Source organism: Mustela erminea, chromosome 6 (assembly GCF_009829155.1).
Source record: "Mustela erminea isolate mMusErm1 chromosome 6, mMusErm1.Pri, whole genome shotgun sequence".
Lineage (NCBI taxonomy): Eukaryota > Metazoa > Chordata > Mammalia > Carnivora > Mustelidae > Mustela > Mustela erminea.
In genome coordinates, this window is record NC_045619.1 from 93,546,515 (window position 1) to 93,567,560 (window position 21,046).

Consider the following 21,046-nt stretch of genomic DNA (forward strand, 5'->3'; position numbering starts at 1 on the left):
GTCGCTACTTCTTAATGGACGTGGCAATAAAAAAAAAAAAAGAAAGAAAGAAAGAAGAGAAAAACCACCCCACTACCTAGTGACAGCACTTCCATGTAATCAGGTTGGGGGAAGGAGCCTGGGTTGAAGCAGGAAGGGGGAGAAGGGGGTTGAATAAGGAAATCAATTTCAGCCTGAAAGCTCTGAAAGGAGAGGGGACGTGTGAATGGCTTTTTAAGTGGCATCATTAAACCTGGGCAGAAAGGTCGATTGGGCAGAGCAAACCGCATAAATACAAACAGATGACATTTATGTCTAGCAGAATTGGTTTTTGTTTAGTTGTTTTTTTTTTTTTTTTCCTAAATCACTGAGATAGAAGACTGATAAGGCTTCTTCCTTACCATGAGGAATCAAATCTATGGAAAGGAATGTCCAGAAAAGTAATATCCACAGGCATCTTTCCCATATTACAGGATACAATCCAATAGTATCTTAGTGTTTTTCTCCTTTTTTGGGGAAGGAAAGGAATATCTTCAGTGAGTGGGAGAGGAAAGTGTTTGTCTTGCTTTGGAATTCCCTCCGCTACAAAATGAGCAGTAAGTCTGTGAGAGGCTATCTCTGTACATATGTCACTCCGGCCAAGGCGCTGTGTTACTGTGAGCAGGGAGTCTGTGTGTTATCACTGCCATTTCATGTCTGTGTGCCTCCTCCGCAGACAAGCTCCTCTGGAGAAACCTCAAGGGGCCATGGGCCATCATTTCAGTGGGAAGAAAAGTGTTTCCTGGGGTTATAGTGCTGTCTAATATCACAGTGGAGGAATTAAGGTCTAGGCCTGGGGGTACAATGGACAACTACAAAAATGTATTAATAAGCCTGAACAGTTGTTCCAGGAACAGCCAATCTTAATCCCTGCCTTTATTTTTGGAAAAGTGACCATGTTGCTACATGGGAGAAGGGCGGGTGAATGTCCTCTGAAGGTGACATAGCAGCCCTTGTGGGCTATGCTGGCTTTCTATCTTCCCAGTAAAGGGTAAACTGGAAAGGAAGGAAGAAGCAGCACTTGTTTTTTTCTTCCAGCTCCTCTTATAATTCCAAAAGCAGAGACTGAAGACTTTTAAAATCAATGATATGGTGAATATGGTCTCTTAGGTGACATGGGTGGAACAGAGGGTCCCATCACCTAGGAAAAGAACAAGGGATCAGTCAGAGGAGCCTAAGATCCATCAATCAGGGCAGTTTGGAAGAAAGGACATATAACAGAAGATTCTGAAGTAAGGGAACTAGAAGATGAAGAGGGCTTCATCCGTTTCTATTGATTTGGGAAGAGCAGAGATGACCTCCTTTCAATCCCAGCCCAGACCTCTAGTGCTGCCAACTTTCAGAAAAAGAGCTGTTCCAGTTTGCTTAACCCAGCATTAAGTCCGGAGTAAGTGGTGAAAAATTCTTCTTACTTGCTTTGTTTTGGATTTGAAGACCTTGTATTTGAAGATGAAGAGATACAACCACAGAGACCCAATACATACACTGAGATACCACTAAGGATTCACATAAAAATGCACATACAAATATACCCATATGCACATGCCCACACTTGTTTTAACAAACAAGAGAGAAAATGCCCTGGAGTAGCAACCACCACCAGAGGCTACAGGGTTTCTTGGAGCTGGTTTCTACAATTTCCATATCCCGCTGGGAATTTCAAGATCAAGTGCCCCTGGCGGACACTAGGAGAAAAAGCTAGAGAGACCAGTAACGTAATAAAAGGGGAAAGGCTGTTGAATTTAAAACCTCTCAGCCTGTGAGACAGCCATATTTGGTCTGAATGAAGGGAGAAGTCATTGCTCCTTGAAGGTAAGAACTGATCATGTCTTATGAACAAGACTAATTCTGGAATCCACTTCACAGCATTTAACACCAGAGTGCAAAAACTCTTAGGTGAAAACCTTATTTCTAAAATGGGGAAAACTGTCAAAATACTTCCTTCTCACCAGAAGAGGGCACTCTAATATTCCCACAACAGAGGGAAATGGGGATGTCTGGAGACTGCATTAAGACCTATCGGGGCGTCTGGGTGGCTCAGTGAGTTAAAGCCTCTGCCTTTGGCTCAGGTCATGATCTCAGGGTCCTGGGATCAAGCCTCGCTTGTGATCTCTGTCTGTCAAATAAATCTTTAAAAAAAAAAAAAGATACCACCTCTCAACCCTCTCCCCTAGCTGGGCTGGAGAACCTCTAAAGCTGCTTTAGCTGCAGTGTAATGCTATGCCAGAGTGGGGTGAAAGGGCTACAAACAAGGGTGTTGGGAGAATTCCTGGCAAAGGCGGAAAGTGAGAGGCTGCGTGGCATCAGCCTATTCACCTGACAGTGGCTGCTTCAAAGATGGTCTTTAGCTATTGACATGATAGTCATTTCTTTCCCAGTGGAGGGGAAGGAAAAGAGTACAGAGACCTGTTGAAGGTGTGATATTGAGGGTGCAGGATGGGTTATGAAGAAGCAAAAGACCCAAGTTCAAGGTCTAGGATTTTGACTTCAGGCAAGTCATTTATCCTCTTCAAGTCTTAAATCTCGTCTTCACAGAGTTGTGGTGAGAATTAAAATGACACAATGTATGTGAGCATGTATGAAAAATTGCCAAACAAATCTAAGATATGACTTAAAAAGCATTTTATCAGCCTCCCTCACACTCCCAACAGAAAAGTAAAGCTGTCTATAGGAAGAATGAGTGCAACAGACAAAAGTAAATACTTCATGTCTCAAAGGCATGAGAGCAGTGAGTGTAATGCTGGATTCAAGGAGGAAAAAAAAATTAAGAAAGAAAGAAAACAAGGAACCCAATCAAGGATGTGGCTTCCCGGGGATGGAGACAGGGCAACCAGCCTTACCTCTCAAGAGGTCAACTTCAGCACCCCTGGAAAACACCAGTAAGGACCCTGGTCTTTCCTCATGGTGACGCTACACTGGGAACAGAGGCACCCCCTGAACTGTCTTGTCGTTCCTGGCTCTAGAGCACAATCCCTTTAGCACTGTTTGCTCTGGCTGGTACCCAAGACCTCCAGTTCTTTACCCTCTTACCTGAGTACTGCTGTGGCATCTGTGGTGGACTGCAGGGAGAGGGAGACTGAGGCATCTGGTACTGCTCAGTGCCGGGAGGTTGCAGAAAACCCACAGAAGGGCTGAGGGGTGGAAAAGAGAGTAGGGTTAAAGTGGGAGAGGGAGGAGCATAGCTCCTGGCAAACAGCTGCTGCTTTCCGGGCCTCCCCTGTGGGAAGCACAGGCAGCAGCCAGTCATTCCCAGACCAATTTGCCAGGCAATTTCTAAAATCACTCATCAGTTCAAAGTTAATTATATATATTTGTACTTGATCATCTTTCAATTAGGAAGCTGCTAATCAGTGCTACAGATGGAATGTTAGTGACACATGCTCTTCCCAACAGTGTGGAAACACCAGACACATACACATGCACACACACACACACACACACACACACACACACACATTCTCTAAAACACAAAGTGCCAGAAACAGACATACAGTGCCAGAGCGAGATGGGTGAAAAAGAACTAAGAAGGTGTCTGATTGAGGTTATTTACACAATGGCAAACAGAGTTACCTAAAGACAAATGGGGAATTCCCCCCCAGTACTCATGATAACATGGAAACATACACACAAAAAGAGAAGTGAACATACACACTGTGAGAAACACAGACATACATATAGGTAGGCCCAGACTTGACTTCTAGTTCTAACTAGCTCTATTTCTAACTAGCTCTTCTTCTAACCAGCTCTACTTCTAACTAGCTGGTTGACTTTGAGTAAGTTTCTTACCTAGCTGGAATATTCTCATTTATAAAAGGGAGAAAAATTTAAAAAGGGGGAGTGGAAATAAAATAAAAAGAGTAAAAAAATAAAATATTTTATTTAGTTTATATAATAAATATATTTAAAAATAATATAAAATAAATATTTTATTCTAATATTAGAATAAAACATAAAAATAAAAATATTTCTATCTATTTATTTGACAGAGAGAGAGAGAGATCACAAGTAGGCAGAGAGGCAGGCAGGTGGGGGGGAAGCAGGATCCCCACTGTGGAGTGAGCCCAATGTGGGGCTCAATCGCAGGACCCTGAGACCATGATCTGAGCTGAAGGCAGAGGCTCAACCCACTGAGCCACCCAGGGGCCCCTGGACTAAATATTTCTAAGGTGGCTTTGACCTCTAAAATTCTATCAGCTATAACCTATACTATGATACACACATACACACACACACACATAAGCAGACACACAGAAAAAGACTGAGATTCATCCATGGATATAAATAGAGGTACACAGAAAAATTTACATATATATATACTCCAAATTGCCTCTTTTAATGATGAGCAGTCTCTATACCATAGTTCTAAATCCCACTGATTTGAAAAACTGGTAAGAAAAACAAAAAAACTGGGGACATCATAAAGCCTTTGTCTCTGAAGCAGGAATTTTTTTTTCTGCTGATCAGGTCTTATTCAAATGTCAAAACAGTAAAGAGAAAAGAAGAATGAACTCCCTCATAGTCTACCTGCTTTAGGGCACCACTGGAATCTTAACCCCTGCCCTTCTTTTCTTGGGTCACTGGAAAGTTGCGGAAGGTCTATGGGAGATGTGCCCCAACTCTCTGGGAGTCCTCACCTTGTACCGTTCTGCTGAGCGGGGGGGATCACGCTGTAGTACACTGGTACGCCCCCTGCTGGGAGGCCCCCTTGCACAGACTGGCTCGCAGAGACCAGCATGGGTTGCTGGAAAGGCGGCTGGACCACATTTTGCGAGTCATTACCCACTGGGACCTGGGTAGAGATAAGAAGAGAATGACCACTTGTACTCCTAATGAGCTCATCCAGAGAATGGCCAAGTAAGTCATCACCAGACCAGGACACTGACTTCCTTCCCTACCTTTACAGACTCCTCCTACTCTCTTCATCTGCCTAAAGGAAATGTGTACAGAGCTTTCTGCACTTCCTTCTTTTCCAAACACCTCCCTTGGGCATCTGATGTAGAGAAAGGAGCCTGACTTCCTTTAGATCCTAGTTTTCTGGGCTATATACTCATTTGCACGGCTGTATAATAAAGACCAAACAATTTAAATAAAGACCACCTTCTCAGACTTTTTGGGCTCTCAGAGGAAAAACACCTACAAAATCTAGGGGGAAAGTGAACAGTATTTTAGTGTCGGAGTTGTCACACTGGATGACATGGGAGACTGTCCTCCTTTTCCTCATCCCAAGGACTGGGTGATCTTTCCCAGTGCTGAATGCACCCACTTGGTAAGAAGGCAGTGGAGTGTACTGAACCACCAGGCCTTGCATCTGGCCCCCCATGCTGCTCCTCTGGTTGCTGAGCAGGCCCTGGTTCTGTGGCTGCTGGACCCCAATCATGCCTTGGTAAGCCGCCTGCTGCTGGTTAGGCATCATGGGCTGTAAACCTAGGGACAGGCAAGGCAGAGAAGACATTAGCATGTCTCAACAATGTTTAGGAGGTCACACTTGCTCAGTGATTTTCTTTCTCCTGTCTATTTCACCTTTTCTTTTTCTGGAGCTCCTAGGTCCCTCTTGGGACTAATCATTCCTGTGCCTTTTTAAAAACAAAAACAAAACCAAGGAAGGTACTTCTTGTCTTTGTCCCAGTCTCTGCCCTTCCCCTATTTACTGCTCCCCTACCCCAGCAGTTCCTCTTACCAGGCTGCTGGGATGGCTGAGGCAGCTGCTGACCACGTTGGGGGCTGTAGGCCACCGGGTGAGACAGAGGTCGGTATTGCTGGTTGGAATTAGGATACTGTCCAGGGGGATAGTAAGAAACCTGGATCTATGGTGAAAGGAAACAGATATGTGAGATGCTTCCTTAAATTCAACCCCAACATCACCAACTATGCATCAGGGTCTGGGCGCCTAGGTGGCTTAGTCAGTTAAACACCTGACTCTTGATTTCAGCCAAGTTATAATCTCAGGGTCGTGAGATCAAGCCTGAGTTGGGCTCTGCACTCAGCACAGCACCTGCTTGAGATTCTTTCTCTCCCTCTGTCCCACCCCAGCCCCCAAATAAAAAAAATCTTTAAACCAATAAATCAATAAATGCTTCAGCGTCAATGGCGAGAAATCTGTAAATAGAGATGTTTTTGGACCTGCAACTGCAACATTAATAAACAAGTTTGAAACAGAACAGGAATGACTTATGTTATACAGAAGGATGACCTTCTGCCTAGAACACAACACTCAAGTGCAAGGTGGGAAAACTGAAGTGGGAACAAGTATCCCCTCTGATCTTCGTAAACTAGATGAGGAAAGAAAGATTATTAATAGTGGACAAACTGACTTAGTGGTTTAAGGTGGGAGCCCGTGCTGCTCACCTGTTGAGGGGGCTGCATGTAGCCCTGGGGCGGCAGAACTTGCTGAGTAGGTGGCGCATGACTAGAAGGGGAATAGCTGGACGTGGGGAGGGGCTGTCCCGTAGAAGCCATAATGAAGCCAGTCTGCTGGGGGTGCTGGGAGATAAGTGGGGGCTGGAACAGAGCTGAGGATGGGTCAGCTGCTTCAGTAGAACCTTGGCGGCTAAGGCTCATTTGTCCAAAGGGGTTGCTGAGGTCCTCTGCCTGTTGAGACAGCAAGGGAGACTTGAGGACTCAAGTCATATTAAGCCCCCTGTATTTGGCTTCAACACAAAGACAGACAGACAGAGCAACCCTCTCTATAGCCTTCTTTATTTACACCAATTTGGGATACTCCTGTCTCCATTCCCTGGGAGGCAGTTTTTAGCCCTAAGCCTCTGTCATGTGGTGTTTTTAAACTGCTGTGAGGGGCGCCTGGGTGGCTCAGTGGGTTAAGCCGCTGCCTTCGGCTCAGGTCATGATCTCAGAGTCCTGGGATCGAGTCCCGCATCGGGCTCTCTGCTCAGCAGAGAGCCTGCTTCCCTCTCTCTCTCTGCCTGCCTCTCCATCTACTTGTGATTTCTCTCTGTCAAATAAATAAATAAAATCTTTAAAAAAAAAAAAATAAAAAATAAAAAAAATAAACTGCTGTGAGCAGGGATGCCTGACTGGCTCAGTCTCTTGATCTAAGAGTTGTGAGTTCAAGCCCCACACTGGGTGTAGAGATATTTAAAAATAAACTCTTTAAAAAAAAAACTGCTATTAGGGGTGCCTGGGTGGCTCAGTGGGTTAAAGTCTCTGCCTTTGGGTCAGGTCATGATCTCAGGGTCCTGGGATAGAGCCCCGCATCAGGCTCTCTCTGCTCAGCAGGAAGCCTGCTTCCCCTTCTCTCTCTACCTGCCTGTCTGCCTACTTGTGATCTCCCTCTCTGTCAAATAAATAAATAAAATCTTAAAAAAAAAACCAAAAAAACCAACCCTACTATTAACTGAACGGGTGTCTGAGGCCCAACTCCAGAATAAGACTCCTTACCACATGTGAGATGACAATGGCCAATCTCACTATGACTTTAATCAGAATTAGTCCTGGAGAGATGGGAGCAAAAACACAACTTTCTATATATATAGAAAAGATAGGACAAACTAATTCGGGTTAAAAAAAAGACTGTTGGGGCACCTGGGTGGCTCAGTGGGTTAAAGCCTCTGCCTTGGGCTCAGGTCATGATCCCAGGGTCCTGGGATCGAGCCCCGCATCGGGCTCTCTGCTCAGCGGGGAGCCTGCTTCCTCCTGTCTCTCTGCCTACTTGTGATCTCTGTCTGTCAAATAAATAAATAAAATCTTAAAAAAAAAAAAAGATTGTTAAGTCCTCCATTTCCTGTGCCTCCCTCATGTCTCTAACCATACAAAAGGCTTTATGTTGCCATAGATCCTGTTTTTACAATGAAGGACCTAAATAACACTTTGAGTGGACTAGGGATGGCTAGGTTCATGTGGCTACTCAGCTTTGCCTATCCAGTCAAAGGACTAGTGGGCTCCCTCTCCTGCTGTTTATCTCCTTCCTCCCTCCTCTCGAGGTCATTTCCACCTCTGTTCTCTGACACTTGCCTAGAGTTCTCCTGCCCTTCAGGAACGACTTCCAATTCTCACCTCTGAAAGGAGGCCAGGCTGAGTGGCTGAGCTGGAGGGCAAGGAGACTGACAGGCTAGTCTGTAATTGCCTCCTCTCTCAGCCTTCTTCTCTAAGCAGCAAGAGGGAAGGACGGTGTTCCACCTCTCACTTATATGATGACAGGTCAGAATTTGTTAACTTCCCTGTTCCTTCTGCTTCCTGGACAGTAATTCACACACACACACACACACACACACACACGCACGCAGAGGCACATGCACACACACGCATGCAAGCGTAAGAACAGGACTTCTTTTGAAAAACAAACTAGTAGAAATAAATGACAATGCTTTCCTATGGTTTCACTTAATTTTTAGGAATCTGATCTTCAAGTTAGCTGTTTCACTACGTTAGTGGGCAGGGATAGGTAAGAGGACTGGACTGCAGCTTTTTTTGAGGACCATATTCCTGAACTTTTCAGAATGGAGATGAGAGATGGAAGGAAAGAGGGGATTCTAGTGAAAAATCAGACCATGTGATTCACACACACACACACACACACACACACACACACACACACAAAACCAGGGTTCTCATAATCATGATAGAAGTTAACAACTATGAAGTAAATTAGGCCTTCACAGGATTTGTAGTGAGGGTACAAACAATTAAAACAGCATGTGCTATGCACTGGAAGTGGCTATTTTTTAATATAAAATAACACAGTAAGGTAGAGGAACATTTTAGGTTTTTAACCAGTGATGCCAGAGAAATCTGCAATTGTGCTTTTATCTTCAAAAGAAATTACAGAAAACCAGCCTATACAAGATAAACTGGGTTCTGCGAGTTCATACATGTCCAGAGAGGGGGTGAGATGAGGATGCATACAGGAGAGTGATAAGAAGCCCAGGTTAGAGCAATATCCCATTCTGTCCCCCGCCTGAAACTCAGTGCTCCTATCTGTCTTACACTTAGGCATCTTCTGATGCCTAAAGTGCTGTGATGAGGCCACGACAATAAAATATAGCTCAGCCTGTGCTAGTCCTTTGCTTAAGAAGAAACGCCTTTTAACATGGCCCTCCAGAAAGCGCAATTACTTTGTCCCAGATGGACCCCACAGACGTACCACAGATACAGGCTACACATGGACATGACATAGAGGGGAACAGAGTTTATACCATGTTGTACTGCTGGGGCGGAGAGACTGGCAGAAGGACTTGGGGACAGGAGCCTGGAGAGAACTGAACAGGCTGCGGAGAGGGCTGCAGAGCCGGGACTGGCTGTGGACCAGCAGAGAGGCATGTGGAACAGGAAAGAGAAAAGGGAGGTACAGGGAGAGGTAGGGGGAGGGGAGCAGAGGCAGGGAGGGAAAGGGGAGGAACAACAAGGTTAATCATAAAAAAAAATGTCACGTGAATAGCGAGGCCGCTGAGCAGACTGGAGAGCAAGCCCAGGATAGCTGACGGCTTTGGCATCTCTGGCAAACAAGCAATCTCTCCTTCTGGAGACACCCGTGGCAGGGCATGCTGCACCCCGTTAGCTGCTCAGAACTCTGCAGCTGTTGTGAGCAATCTTAGGATTCCAAACACAGCTTTTCCCAAAGCACTTTTTCTGAACACACGATTCCTGGGGAGCATGATCCTAACCCTCCTTGAATGCCCACTTGAGAAGGGATTCCTGCTTTTGTAGGAAAGGTTATCCAAGGTCTGGTTCAGCTTTCCCAGCCAAGCCCCTGATTTCACACCACAGCACTCCAAGAGGAAGTGCTCATTCACAAGGGATCGTGTCCCTCCCAAGGGCAGGGAAGGAAAAAACAGCCAGCTCATGCCTGGTTCCAGCTACTTCCTCCTGCTCTGCCATTGTTCTGTGCTCCTCCAGGCTGTGAGGGCAGTATGAAAAATGCCCGCGTAAGAAAATGGGGAGGGATTTGGAATAAAATATAAATAGCTTTACTGTAGATTTTGTTCCTTCAGTCCCTTCACTAGCCTCAAGCAGGAAGATTTGTTTATGAGGAACATGATGTGTTCTAAACCAACTAATGGGAAGTTCTTTTTTCTTTCTCTTCTTTCCCTCCAGCCATTTCAATCACCTCTCCTGGAGAATCAGTTCTCCAGCCTTAGCCCTTGGTGGAAAATGGGGTGGGAGAAAGGAGAGAGGCTAGGAAGGGGTGGGGGAAGTAACCTTTATATACAGTCTCATTTACATACGTAGTATCATTACAGACTCATAATAATCCACAGGCAGATGTGATAACTTGTATCTGCAGTTAAGATAGTAAGACTCAGAGGAATTTAATCACACATCCAGGATCACACAGCTAATGCAGCAGAGGTGGATGGGAACCTAGTCTGGCCTGACATGTATTCTTTCCAGTCCACTCTAACAGTAGGGAGCAGGTGAAGGAAGAAGTTAAATATTATTATACAAACTTTTTTTGTTTGTATGATTCTCTACCCTCCTTTCAAATTTAGAAGTATGGGGGCCCAAGGTATCAATATCATCTCCTGACATATACCTCAGGGGAGACTATTTCACAAAGGGGACTAATAGTTCTGGAGGCAGAATCCAGGAATTAGAAGACCTCCAAAATAGAGAATGCTCCTGTTACCTGGATTAATAAAATCTAAATCATCTTGGTTAGGAAAAAGCTACTGAGAATCCACTGTGTGACCTGGGGGAGATGCTGCAGGCCCTGTGATAGACTCCCAGCTTTCCCAGCATCCCTCATGCCTGTAAGCCAGAGCCATTTCAAATATAACAGGCTGCTCAGCATGAGCTACTTGTGCTGGTGGCTTTTAAGCCCATTTTCTATTACCCTAATCCTCTTCTTTCTCTCAGGAGAGGATCTATTGTGCTTCAGGCCTCATATCCTCTGGGAGCAGAGAGGTGGCCGTAGGTATAGCTGCCTGTTTCTTCACATTTGTGAGTTCTGAGTTTAAAAAAAAGAAAAAAGGAAGAAATGATGCTCTCTCTTAGGCCTCTTCTGACTGAGAAAGGGTAGTGGTAAAGGTATGGGTCTCGGTGCTATTTTTAAGTTTTTCCACCATTATCCTCAGCTACAGAGCTACAGATTCTCAGAGAATCTCAAACTCCAGGTCTAGGGAACTTCCAAAAAACCACGGGGAAGCCAAAGATTGGCCCTGAGGGCTAAGACTGCCACCTGCTGGTGAATTCTGGGTTAGATCACTGGCTCCTGGCTGCCTGACTAGACTCCCAGAGGACTCTTCCTCAAGAGGTCCCGCGCCACCTTAGGTGAAGAAGGCAAAAGGTAGCCACTGGTCCTTTAATACTCGGCCTCACTGCTTGGTTTCATGTGTTCTACTGACACATGACAGGGAGGTCTGTTCTGACAGCAGAAGCCTGCCAAGAATGGAAAGTTTAGCATAGTTCAGCCAGCACTGTGCAAAGGCCTGGTGCAAATGCCTCTTGCTACAAATTTCTGAGGGAACAGAATCTCTGTAACAAATAATGCTCCCCTGTCTCCAACCTTCAGGTCCTTACTAGTACTGGACATCCTGCAGGAGACCAGTCAATACCCATGACTGACCCATTGGCCCTCATGATCCAGAAGCAGGGCCAGAATAAGTAAAAGTTTGGGATTTAGGGCCAGTCACCTAGACACTCTAAAGTTCTTTCAGCCCCAAATGGTTATTCTCTAGTCTCTTTAATCTCCTCCCTCTTTTGTTGGCTGTTTCTACATATGGGTGGAAGGAGGCGGCAGATGAAGACCAAAAGAAGGAGAAAAGGGAGCAAGGCTGTATTAAACTACAACATTTCAGAAAATGCAAATATTGCGACCTTAGACAAGAGACACACACACACAGAAATGCAGTAGGAGATAGCCAGAGAGAGGCGCACCCACTTCCAGGTCTGAATGAAGACCTGTCAGGGAAAGCACACACACAGCACACTTCAGTATGGAGGAAGGTAAGCTGGTAAGAATGGGACTTAATGAGGTAGATGGTGGTAGAGCAAGAATGGACGTCAGGACTACAGAGAAAATGATTTAGGGACCAAGAGAAAGGCCCGGGATGATCTGCATGTGGGTCACATTAAGATACAAAGCAGGGTTCCCAGATCATCACAATATCAGAATGCGGTACTACTGGGCCATCCTGGGCTCCTTCCAGTCTATTTTCCAGTTTTTGGGGAATGAGTGTCTGTGATTTGCTTGCTTTACCTATGGAAGAGACAGATCTGAGGCCAAGCGGGACTAAGTGAGCAAGGAGGTGAGGGAGCCTGGGAGCTGAAATGAGAAACACTGTGGCAGCGGAGTGCAGACATGGGCTTCCCACTAGTAGACAGTGCCACCAGAGACACGCCAGGACACAGGATGGGCTCCACTCCCGGGAAGCTCTACTCACAGGGAGAAGAGTGAAAGTGAAGCCTTTAGTGCAGCTCTCCTCAGAGTATTAAGGAGACTTAAACCAGAACATGAACGTTCCAGTCTGGAATAGGGACTGATTCTGATGCCGATGACTTGCATGATCTCCACGGAAACAAAACTTCACTCAAATCCTACTTGGAATCAACCTCTATCAGTCCAGCAACAGAAGGAGAAAGAGCTCTTTCATGACAGGGGAAACAAAGACAATTTGGGGGAGCTCTGAGCCTCACAGCATATGTATGGCAGGAGTCCTGAGTATATTTCCTTTCTTCAAACCCCGACTCATAAATACGTGTTTAGGGCTCAACAGTCCCATGAACATATTCAGTCAGTTATGGTGGGAGCTGTGATCTCTTCAAGCTCCATCTGTGGACACAGTGAACAAAATCGCCTTGCTAATTACACAGGACACAGAGGGAGATGCGGTACAGCAGAAATGTGGAATGGGGTAAAAGATCCCACTGGTAGTTCTCAGCAAGAGGAAGAAACAGGAAGCAAAAAGCTCCCAGACTGACTCTAAAAGCACTTGGGCCAAACCCCTGCCCTCACTCCTCTCTCCCCACAACTAACAAACAAGACACAGTGGAGGGAGTGGCAGGTGTCCAACAGATCTTTCCTGCCACCCACAGCACAAAACACACAACTGTCCTTCTAGGATCCGAGGGGAGGGGGCTCTGGCACTGCTTGTTGACTCACCTGTGAGATCATGTGATTATTCAAGGGTGGTTGTTGCTGAGGCGTGGGTGGGAGAGCAGGAAGCTGCGGCTGTGGCGGCTGCTGTGGCTGCTGCTGGGCAGTACAAGGGAGAAGGCCCCGGACAGACTGGGATGAGGTGACTGGGCTGCACACTTCTGGGGCACCTAGTGCCATACCTAAGGCAAAGAGGAGACCCACCAAGAGTTGTAAGCACCAGCCGTGATCATGCCATCCTTGGAGATGCAGGGCTCTACTCCTTCCCTGCTGCTTCTCCTCACTTCCCTTCTGTCCATTCCCCCACTGTCTTGGGAAGATCCGCTCATGAGCACTGATGCATTTCAGCTGCCCTGCTGATGGCAGTCCTCATCTTAGCAGGTTTCTCCTCCCCAGGGACAGTAAATACCTTGCCCATCGATGTTGGATTTCAGAACTGAACGAAATGTGAGGCTGCCAAGGCACCTCCCCTGAGGGGGCTAGAATCTGTCCATCATGACTAGACAGTTGAAAACATGAATGTCTGCTTCCTGGGAAGGTGCAGATTCCTGATCCCTTGATAGACTTATCTTCTCTCTGATTTCTTTTCAACTTGCTGTATTTCATAAAAGTTGCTGAGAAGGCAACCTTGCCTCTCCAAGCACTCGCCTGTGTACACACACAAGCACAACTGTCACCCAACTATTCTCCCCATTTTCAGCCTCTCCAAGCCACGCATTCACATAAAATACTTTTACTGACTATCTGCTATGTGTTGGGCATTGTACAATGAACTGAGAGCACAAAGGTGAAGAGAACACAGTCCTTGCCCTTAAGCAGCACAGGATCTTCCAACAGGAGCTGGACACACACACAATGATTACAATCTGATAAGGATAAGGGATGCATCCGTGATACGAACAAAGTTGTATGGCCGCAAGGTTGAAGAAGCAGTAATTCACTTAAGGAGGAAGTGGAAAGAGAAATGGATTTGTTTTTATTTTGTTATTTTTAATTTTTTTAAAGATTTTATTTATTTGACAGGCAGAGATCACAAGTAGGCGGAGAGGCAGGCAGAGAGAGAGGAGGAAGCAGGCTCCCTGCTGAGCAGAGAGCCCCATGTGGGGCTCGATCCCAGGACCCTGGGATCATGACCTGAGCCAAGGCAGAGGCTTTAACCCACTGAGCCACCCAGGCGCCCCGAGAAATGGATTTGAAGGGTGAGGAGAAGGCTTCTCAGACCAAGAGGGGATGAAGCTAATACCATATCCAGCCAATGGCTAGAGGGCAAGAGGAAGGAGGATATCCCGAAGTAAGGCCAAAGTAGCAAACTGGGGTCAGGAAAAAATGCTGCATTAAGTCATCTGGTTTTTATTATGCAGGGGATGCAGAAACATGGACATTTTTAAAGGGAGGACTGCCATGATTAGATCTATATTTTGAACTTAAAAACCGGTGCTAAAAAGGGCTGAGGATGGAGCAGGGAAACCAGCTTGGGGGCTAGTGTCATAATGAACCAAAGAAGACAAAGCCCAGATAAAGGCAGAGGCAGTGGAGTTAGAGAGGAGGTAACAGAGAAGGACAGCAGAGACCTAACAGAGGCAAAATCTTCACGACTACTGAGGTCTTCTGAGGACAAGACTATAGAACTTCTGGGATGAGAGGCAAGAATTCTTTAGAGGTGGGAGGAGGGTGAAACAGAGGCCCACTGGGTATAAAGAGCTAAACACCCCCTGCTAAGAGCACAACAGGAATAGGTGGAGAAGCTTACATAGCACGTCAGGAGAGCTGGAGGGTGGCTCCAAGGCTGGCATGGAGAACACAGGCTCCTCCACAGTGGCTGGGCTCCAGAGAAGCAGCCAAAGCATGCAGTTCTGGCTTACTGGCCGCTACCAACTGATTATAAACAGCTGGACGCCAAGGGTTTCTCTGCTCTACCACCCCTCTATAAACTCAGAATGAAACACCCCTCTATAAAAACAGAATGAAAGCACATCAGTCTCATCTTAGTATGTAACTTGAACTTGGGCTGATAGGGATGCCTAACCTTGGTCGGAAAGAAGATAAAATAACTGAATCCTAATCTTTTGTTTGTTCGTTTCCAATTAGGGAAGAAAGTCTGAAAGAAAATCAGAAAGGGGACTCAAAAGAACAATGGATCCAAGAAATCAAATTTCTCCTCATCTGATTGTGTTAGTTTTCCAGGACACTATATTGGGACAGGGGTTTTAAAAGTAAACATCAGTTTACTTTAAAAGTAAACATCAGTGACGTTTTGCTGAGGCGAAGAAGAAGTGATGATCATGACATTGAAGGACAGAAGCAGTACTACCTGGCCTGGAGATCCTTCCTGCACTGCCACCTTTACTGCTCCCGATGCTGTCCCCTCGGGTGAGGATAGAGATTCCACTGAAGCTGCTGGCTTTGGTGACAGGGGGCCGCATACTCCGGACAGAGCCATCGGAGTCTGTGCTGCTCCAAGGCCGTGGCTCCAGGGATTTGAGTTCGCTGTCTGTGCTGCTTTGGCGGCTGCTTGAGGTTCGGCTCAGCCCCTCACGGTTCCCCCTGCAGAGACCACAGTGGTCAGAGCACCCCCCACCTACCACTTCAGCAGAAGAGCTAGGAGAGAGTTCATTTCTATTCTTTCAATAACAAAGAAGGGGTGAGGGCTGGGAGGAGGATGGACACTGATTTCTTGTTAGTTGGCTGGCCACCAAGACTTGCCGGGAGCAGACAGAACAAGATCCAGTACAGTAACAAAGAACACAGAGGCAAATCTGGAAGACAGTGCACTGGCAACTAATTCAATACATCAGACCAGAGGTGGACAGGAAACCATATACATGATGCTGAGATTGGCTGTAGTCTTTTCCCCTGCCCCCGCAGGGATCCCACACATGCAGGAGATAGTAGGAGCAGAGGGGTATCGCCTCCTTCTAGGAGTTGTTCTTTTTTTTTTTTTTTTTCCCCTTCTAGGAGTTCTTAAAACAAAAGGACTCCTAGAAGTTACTATTGCTAGAAGGCAGGGGTAGCCAAGACATGGATAAATATAAAAGGTCTTCTACATAACATGTGTCAAAGCCAATGGAGGTACCACTTTTCCAGAGGTGGGAAGAGGAGTACAACAGATTAACGGGGCCCTCTGGAAAACTCAGTCTGACAGTCTGAAATTGATCCAACCTGTTTGTGGAAATTCTGCATTGGTATCTGGGAACAACTGGTCCCAGGGTCTCTAAGGGCTAAAGTGTTCAACATGATCAAGCAAATATGCCCTTGGGACCCAGGATGGCAAGGAGCAGGGGGCTGGCTGTGCCTAGCTGCCGCCATATTAACAACCTATTGCCCTAGGCAAAGCACAAGGGACTTCTCTCTTATTTTGCTCTGGAAATATCGGGGTTATCCTGATGTCATCATTACTGCCTATGATTATAAACACTTGTACTTAAGATAGATGGGGTTGACCTAAAACCCGTTAAGTCTTATTGAGCCCTTACAGCTTTCAATCAACAAACAAGAACCAGGAATTTTCCTTTCATATCTTCCACAACCAACAACTACTGACCTAAAGAAACTAAATGACAACAATTACAAAGATTTTGATATATACATTGGGATGCAGGTGAGCAAAAATCATAGTAGCTTGGGCTCCCTCCCTTTCACCACCATCCCGCCTAAAGCAAAGAGAAAACCCCATCCCAATCCCTTTAGCTTCAAAGATAAAAGGCTCAGAGTTATTCTAAAAAAGAAAGGTAGTTTTCCCATGAGGGTAATATTAAAGAAATACCTTTCTTTATTGGAGGATATCTGCTCCTAAGGTTACTGTAGGGAAAAATGGGCAAAATAAAAGCTAGGGTCACTATTTTAGTTTTTAGTCAAGCCAAACATGGTGGGCCGAAAAACAAACTGGCACAGCTGGTTAGGGACATGCCAATTCTTCTTGGAATCCCAAGCAGATGTATATATAACCTCAGTGCTTCCCTCTTTATATAGGTAAGAGAACTGGAAAATATTTCTGTCTCCCTAAAACCTTATCCCTTTCTCTTGGAAATGTCAAAAGTGGAATGGGAAACAAAGAAAGAAATGAAAATCAGGGACTCTCCAGAAACAGAACCAGACCTGAAGTGAGAGCCAAGAGCTCTAACTCGATAGCCAAAGGCAAGTCTACTGAGAGAACTCGATAAAGATGTGTCTGTCGCTGGGGCAGGGGACAGAGTAGTGGCAATGAATGGAGCTGCTCATTAGGTGTTAGAACCTGAATTTTACAAGACAAGTCCTAATGGACTTTTATACCTAAATCAGACACAGCACTATCTATTAGGACAATTCTGCCATTTACTTTGTCTTTCTACTGGAGGTAAACAGTGAATGAGTCAACTTTAAACCAAACACCCTGGGAAGCTTGAGCCAAAGTGGCAGCGCTTCTGTACTCCACAAATTCCCCCAAGACAGTGAGGGCCAAATGTTGAAAATGTGGCTAGTCTGACGATCTAACCGTAGTTAGCACACTAAACCTCCAAGAGTTAGAGAATCTAAGTTGAGTCTTGGCCAGGAAAGAGATCAATTTTCTGCACTACAACTAAACCTAATCTCTAGCCATGTCTTTCCACTTTACTAAACCATATGGCAACCAGGGAAAGCACCCAGACTCAGTTCTAAGCACTGGACTGGGGTATGTATGTGTGTTGGAGAGAAGGGGATGCGGGACAGAGATATTCACACTTTAAATTCCTATAAAGTCAAAGCTGACTTAGCTCTCACAAGTAGATTTATGCTGGTGAAAAGTTCAGTTTACTGGTTCTGGGGAGTGGGTAGGCTGGCCTGTGTAAGAAGTGACAATAAATGCCAGTAATGGCTTATTTGTCAATGGAGCAGAATCTTCCAAAGAACTGGGAAGTTGCCCTAGTAATTGCCAGTGTGGATGATGGAATGTGGTGTAACAGTATTTGTTTCAAACATTTGGGAAGAAAAGAAAAAGCAGTTAGAGAAGACCAGCTTCTCATCACTAGGATTCTGGACTAGTACCAAAACAGAAGAAGTTGCCCCCTTGAGGGTCCATGGTACTGCATTTTAGATGACCTAGATCTTGAGCCAACACTTAGTATGGAAAGCAGCAGCTTAAAAGGTCTGGGTAGGAGAGGGCTGCACCTGCTCACTGGATCTTTAGAGCTGTTACCTGCACAGCTGGATGTAATCTGATGCTCCATAGCACTAGTGGGCATTGCTTCTATCAGTGTACGCGAATTAGGGCTCTGAATGGAACACTACTCAGAGAGGAAGGGTGACGTTTATAGAGAGCTGGTCTGGTCTGGTGTACAGTGAAAGAACACCAGAGAGTCAGTCCCAGTTTTGCCACTAACAGCCATGTCAACTTGGGCTAGCTACTTAATTTCTCTGTTTTTGTTTTCTTACATGTAAACCAGTTTACCAAATCAGGATGCTGAGAGATATGAAGGATACAGAGTATACAGTATACTCTGGCAACAGGAAAGCCCTGTGCATTAGCATATGCAGAGAAGTTAGTTTAAAACTGTTTATTACAGGATTCTAGGATGATTTATGATCTTGAAGTATACAATAGAGAACAGGGAATTTTTTTTTAAAGGGGAACTCTACCTCAACTATCATGAAAAAGGCAGAGTCCTCACTGCCTAAGGGCTTTCAGACAGATTTCAGGGTGGGATGGTCTAGAAGAGTTCAGATATGGAAGAGGAGATAATGCCCCTTTCCAAGAATGAGAAATTTTACAACCCAAATTTCTATGTGGTTTGACTAGCTTTAGAAAGGACAAGGGGGAAGAGACAACTGAGATACTGGGAAAGAGAGCTCTTACTAATTTGAGTTAATTAGTTCCTATCAAGCTTAGGATTGAAAAACCCATAAGCCCTTCAGAAAGGATTGGACCCGAATCCTACTATTGAGTGCTCAGGTTTTCTCTTCTCCATAGTTTTTCTATTAGTAAAATGGGAAGAACGTATCTAAAATGAGTTGGTGCCAGACAGGGTCCTAATGAAGTGCTTCTCTCACTGCCTTCAGTAATCCTCTGGAGGGGGACTGAGAAAATCAAATGGAAGGGAGAGTCTCATGACTGCTTTGTGGAACATGGAGACTATTAGGCCTGAAGAAGTTAATACAGCAGCTTTCACCAATGTTAACAGCAAATCATGAACAGCCATAAAAAAGATGTGCTATATGTCCATGCTAAGGCAGAAAAGTCTTTTTCTGAGGCCACCTTACAGATTACATTGTCCCAAAGAGAAAACTACATAGACAGAGATGTCTGTGTTTTTATATGTGTGTGTGCACGTGCTATTCTTTCTTAAAGCTATAAAACATTCCCTATGCTGGGTCAGGGATAAGCTTTTCACATCTTTCATAGATTCAGAAAAGGTAGCCAGAAGACACCCATTCTTTTACCTTAATATAAATGTATGTTAAAATCTTCCCCAAATGCCCAATTCCAGCAAACTTTTGGAAAGGAGCAGTACCTATCCCAGACACACCTATCTGGTCCCCTTCACCACCTATCCACGACTTAAAATGAAATCAGCAACAATAAAAATAAAGTCATTGAGCAGGAGCCATTTCTTTTTTAATGGGGAAAAATATCCAACGTTGCAAAAACCACAAATTGAATTATTCCACAAGCAGCCATGCATGGAGCAAACTCACTCCGCTGAAAAGATTACAGCAAAACAAAAAAAAAAAAAAAAAAAAAAAAAAAAACCAAAACGAAACAAAACAAAAACAAGGAGAGATATAGATCACACAGAGGTACCTAAAAATCTGCCTTCTCTTGTGAGAGCTAGAAGAAAAGGCTTCTTTGGAGAGTCTGTTGGTTAACATCAAAGAAAAGCATCATTACAGGATTATATTAACCTCACTGACAAAGCTCAATGAGAAGCAGGGAACATGCTAAGTGGTACTAACCTGATGTCATTTAGATATCCGTTCTGGCCAGTCTAGGTGAAGGGGAGAAAACGGAAAATAACTTATAAGAAAACAGCATGGCATAACCGAAAAGGGTGTCCGTGATGCTATGAATACCCGAGGTCCTCAAACCAAGCTCACCCCCCAACAGGGAGAGAGGGAGCAGGGATAGATGACCCACACCCACACACCCAATCTGACTTCTCACCTTTAGTGGGAAAGAGCATTCAGTGTTTTTAGCCTTCCCACAGAGTGCTTAAAAAGAGACGCTGATAAACGTGGGAGTATGGAAAGGAGGAAGAGGAAAGTTTTAAGCTATTATTTCCTTTTTAGTTCTAAATTTATTCTCTCTAGAGGTAAGCTGAGCATAATAATTGGTGGAGAGTACGAACAAGGGAAAGGCAAAGGGAGACAAGAGAAAGAAATTTAGTTTTTTTGGAAGTCATCCTCCACGACTATTCTGTTTCTATCCTCCACACTGGCCAAAATGAAAGACATTCTGACCTGACCTGAGACCCAAGGAGAATAAGGAATTGGGGAAGCAGGTACTTTTCGGAGCCTAGAAAAAATGAAAGAATTAAAAGCCCGAAACATTTGGGGGATCATTTCCTGACAAAGCCACTGAGCTGAGTGAAGTGAGCACTGTGATGCACTCCCAAGCCTTAGGAAAAGGCACCAAGAGTGTCCCACTGCTGAGCAGAGTGGGCTCCACATGGAGCAGAGCCTATAAGGGGCAGCTCAGGCTCCAGAGAAGGCTGCGGTGGCAGCATTTCCATCCAAACACCCTTCTTGCCACTTCCCTTTCTTGTTGGCCTGCCTCTTCCTCCCGTCCGACCCAACCTACAGCTCTACCCTTCACCAGCTCCCTCTGACTGGCCAGGCTCCTCTCCACATAGGAATCTCAGGATTTTGGTGGGCTTTGGCCACATTTCCTTGTCTAGACCTTCTGAGATTCCTGAAGCCTCTAACACAGCAAGAGTTAGGAAGTGCTGAAATGAAAAGTGGTAAATCCACAAGAATTTAACAAAGAATAAATATATTAGTAGAGGCTGGAGAGACGAGCAATCAGGAGAA

General features: G+C 45.2%; 1 protein-coding gene across 31 annotated transcripts in view; it reads right to left on the minus strand.

Annotated features, from left to right (window-relative positions):
* R3HDM2 (R3H domain containing 2) overlaps positions 1-21,046 on the minus strand; it is a 163,185-nt gene that overhangs the window by 8,535 nt on the left and 133,604 nt on the right. For 18 of the 31 annotated variants that reach the window (XR_004287003.1, XR_004287002.1, XR_004287000.1 and 15 more), the window contains 10 exons: positions 19,973-20,004; positions 19,821-19,874; positions 15,378-15,610; positions 13,073-13,248; positions 9,168-9,269; positions 6,364-6,606; positions 5,696-5,822; positions 5,282-5,442; positions 4,653-4,807; positions 3,049-3,149 (listed from right to left, as the gene is read on the minus strand). Coding sequence is in view for 15 of the 31 variants with exons in the window: in XM_032348726.1 (XP_032204617.1) it covers positions 3,049-3,149; positions 4,653-4,807; positions 5,282-5,442; positions 5,696-5,822; positions 6,364-6,606; positions 9,168-9,269; positions 13,073-13,248; positions 15,378-15,610; positions 19,821-19,874; positions 19,973-20,004 (1,384 nt within the window). In the remaining 16 variants the exon portion in view is untranslated. The remainder of the gene's footprint in view (positions 1-3,048; positions 3,150-4,652; positions 4,808-5,281; positions 5,443-5,695; positions 5,823-6,363; positions 6,607-9,167; positions 9,270-13,072; positions 13,249-15,377; positions 15,611-19,820; positions 19,875-19,972; positions 20,005-21,046) is intronic. The other 13 variants (XR_004287011.1, XR_004287005.1, XM_032348728.1 and 10 more) reach the window with 3 other exon arrangements.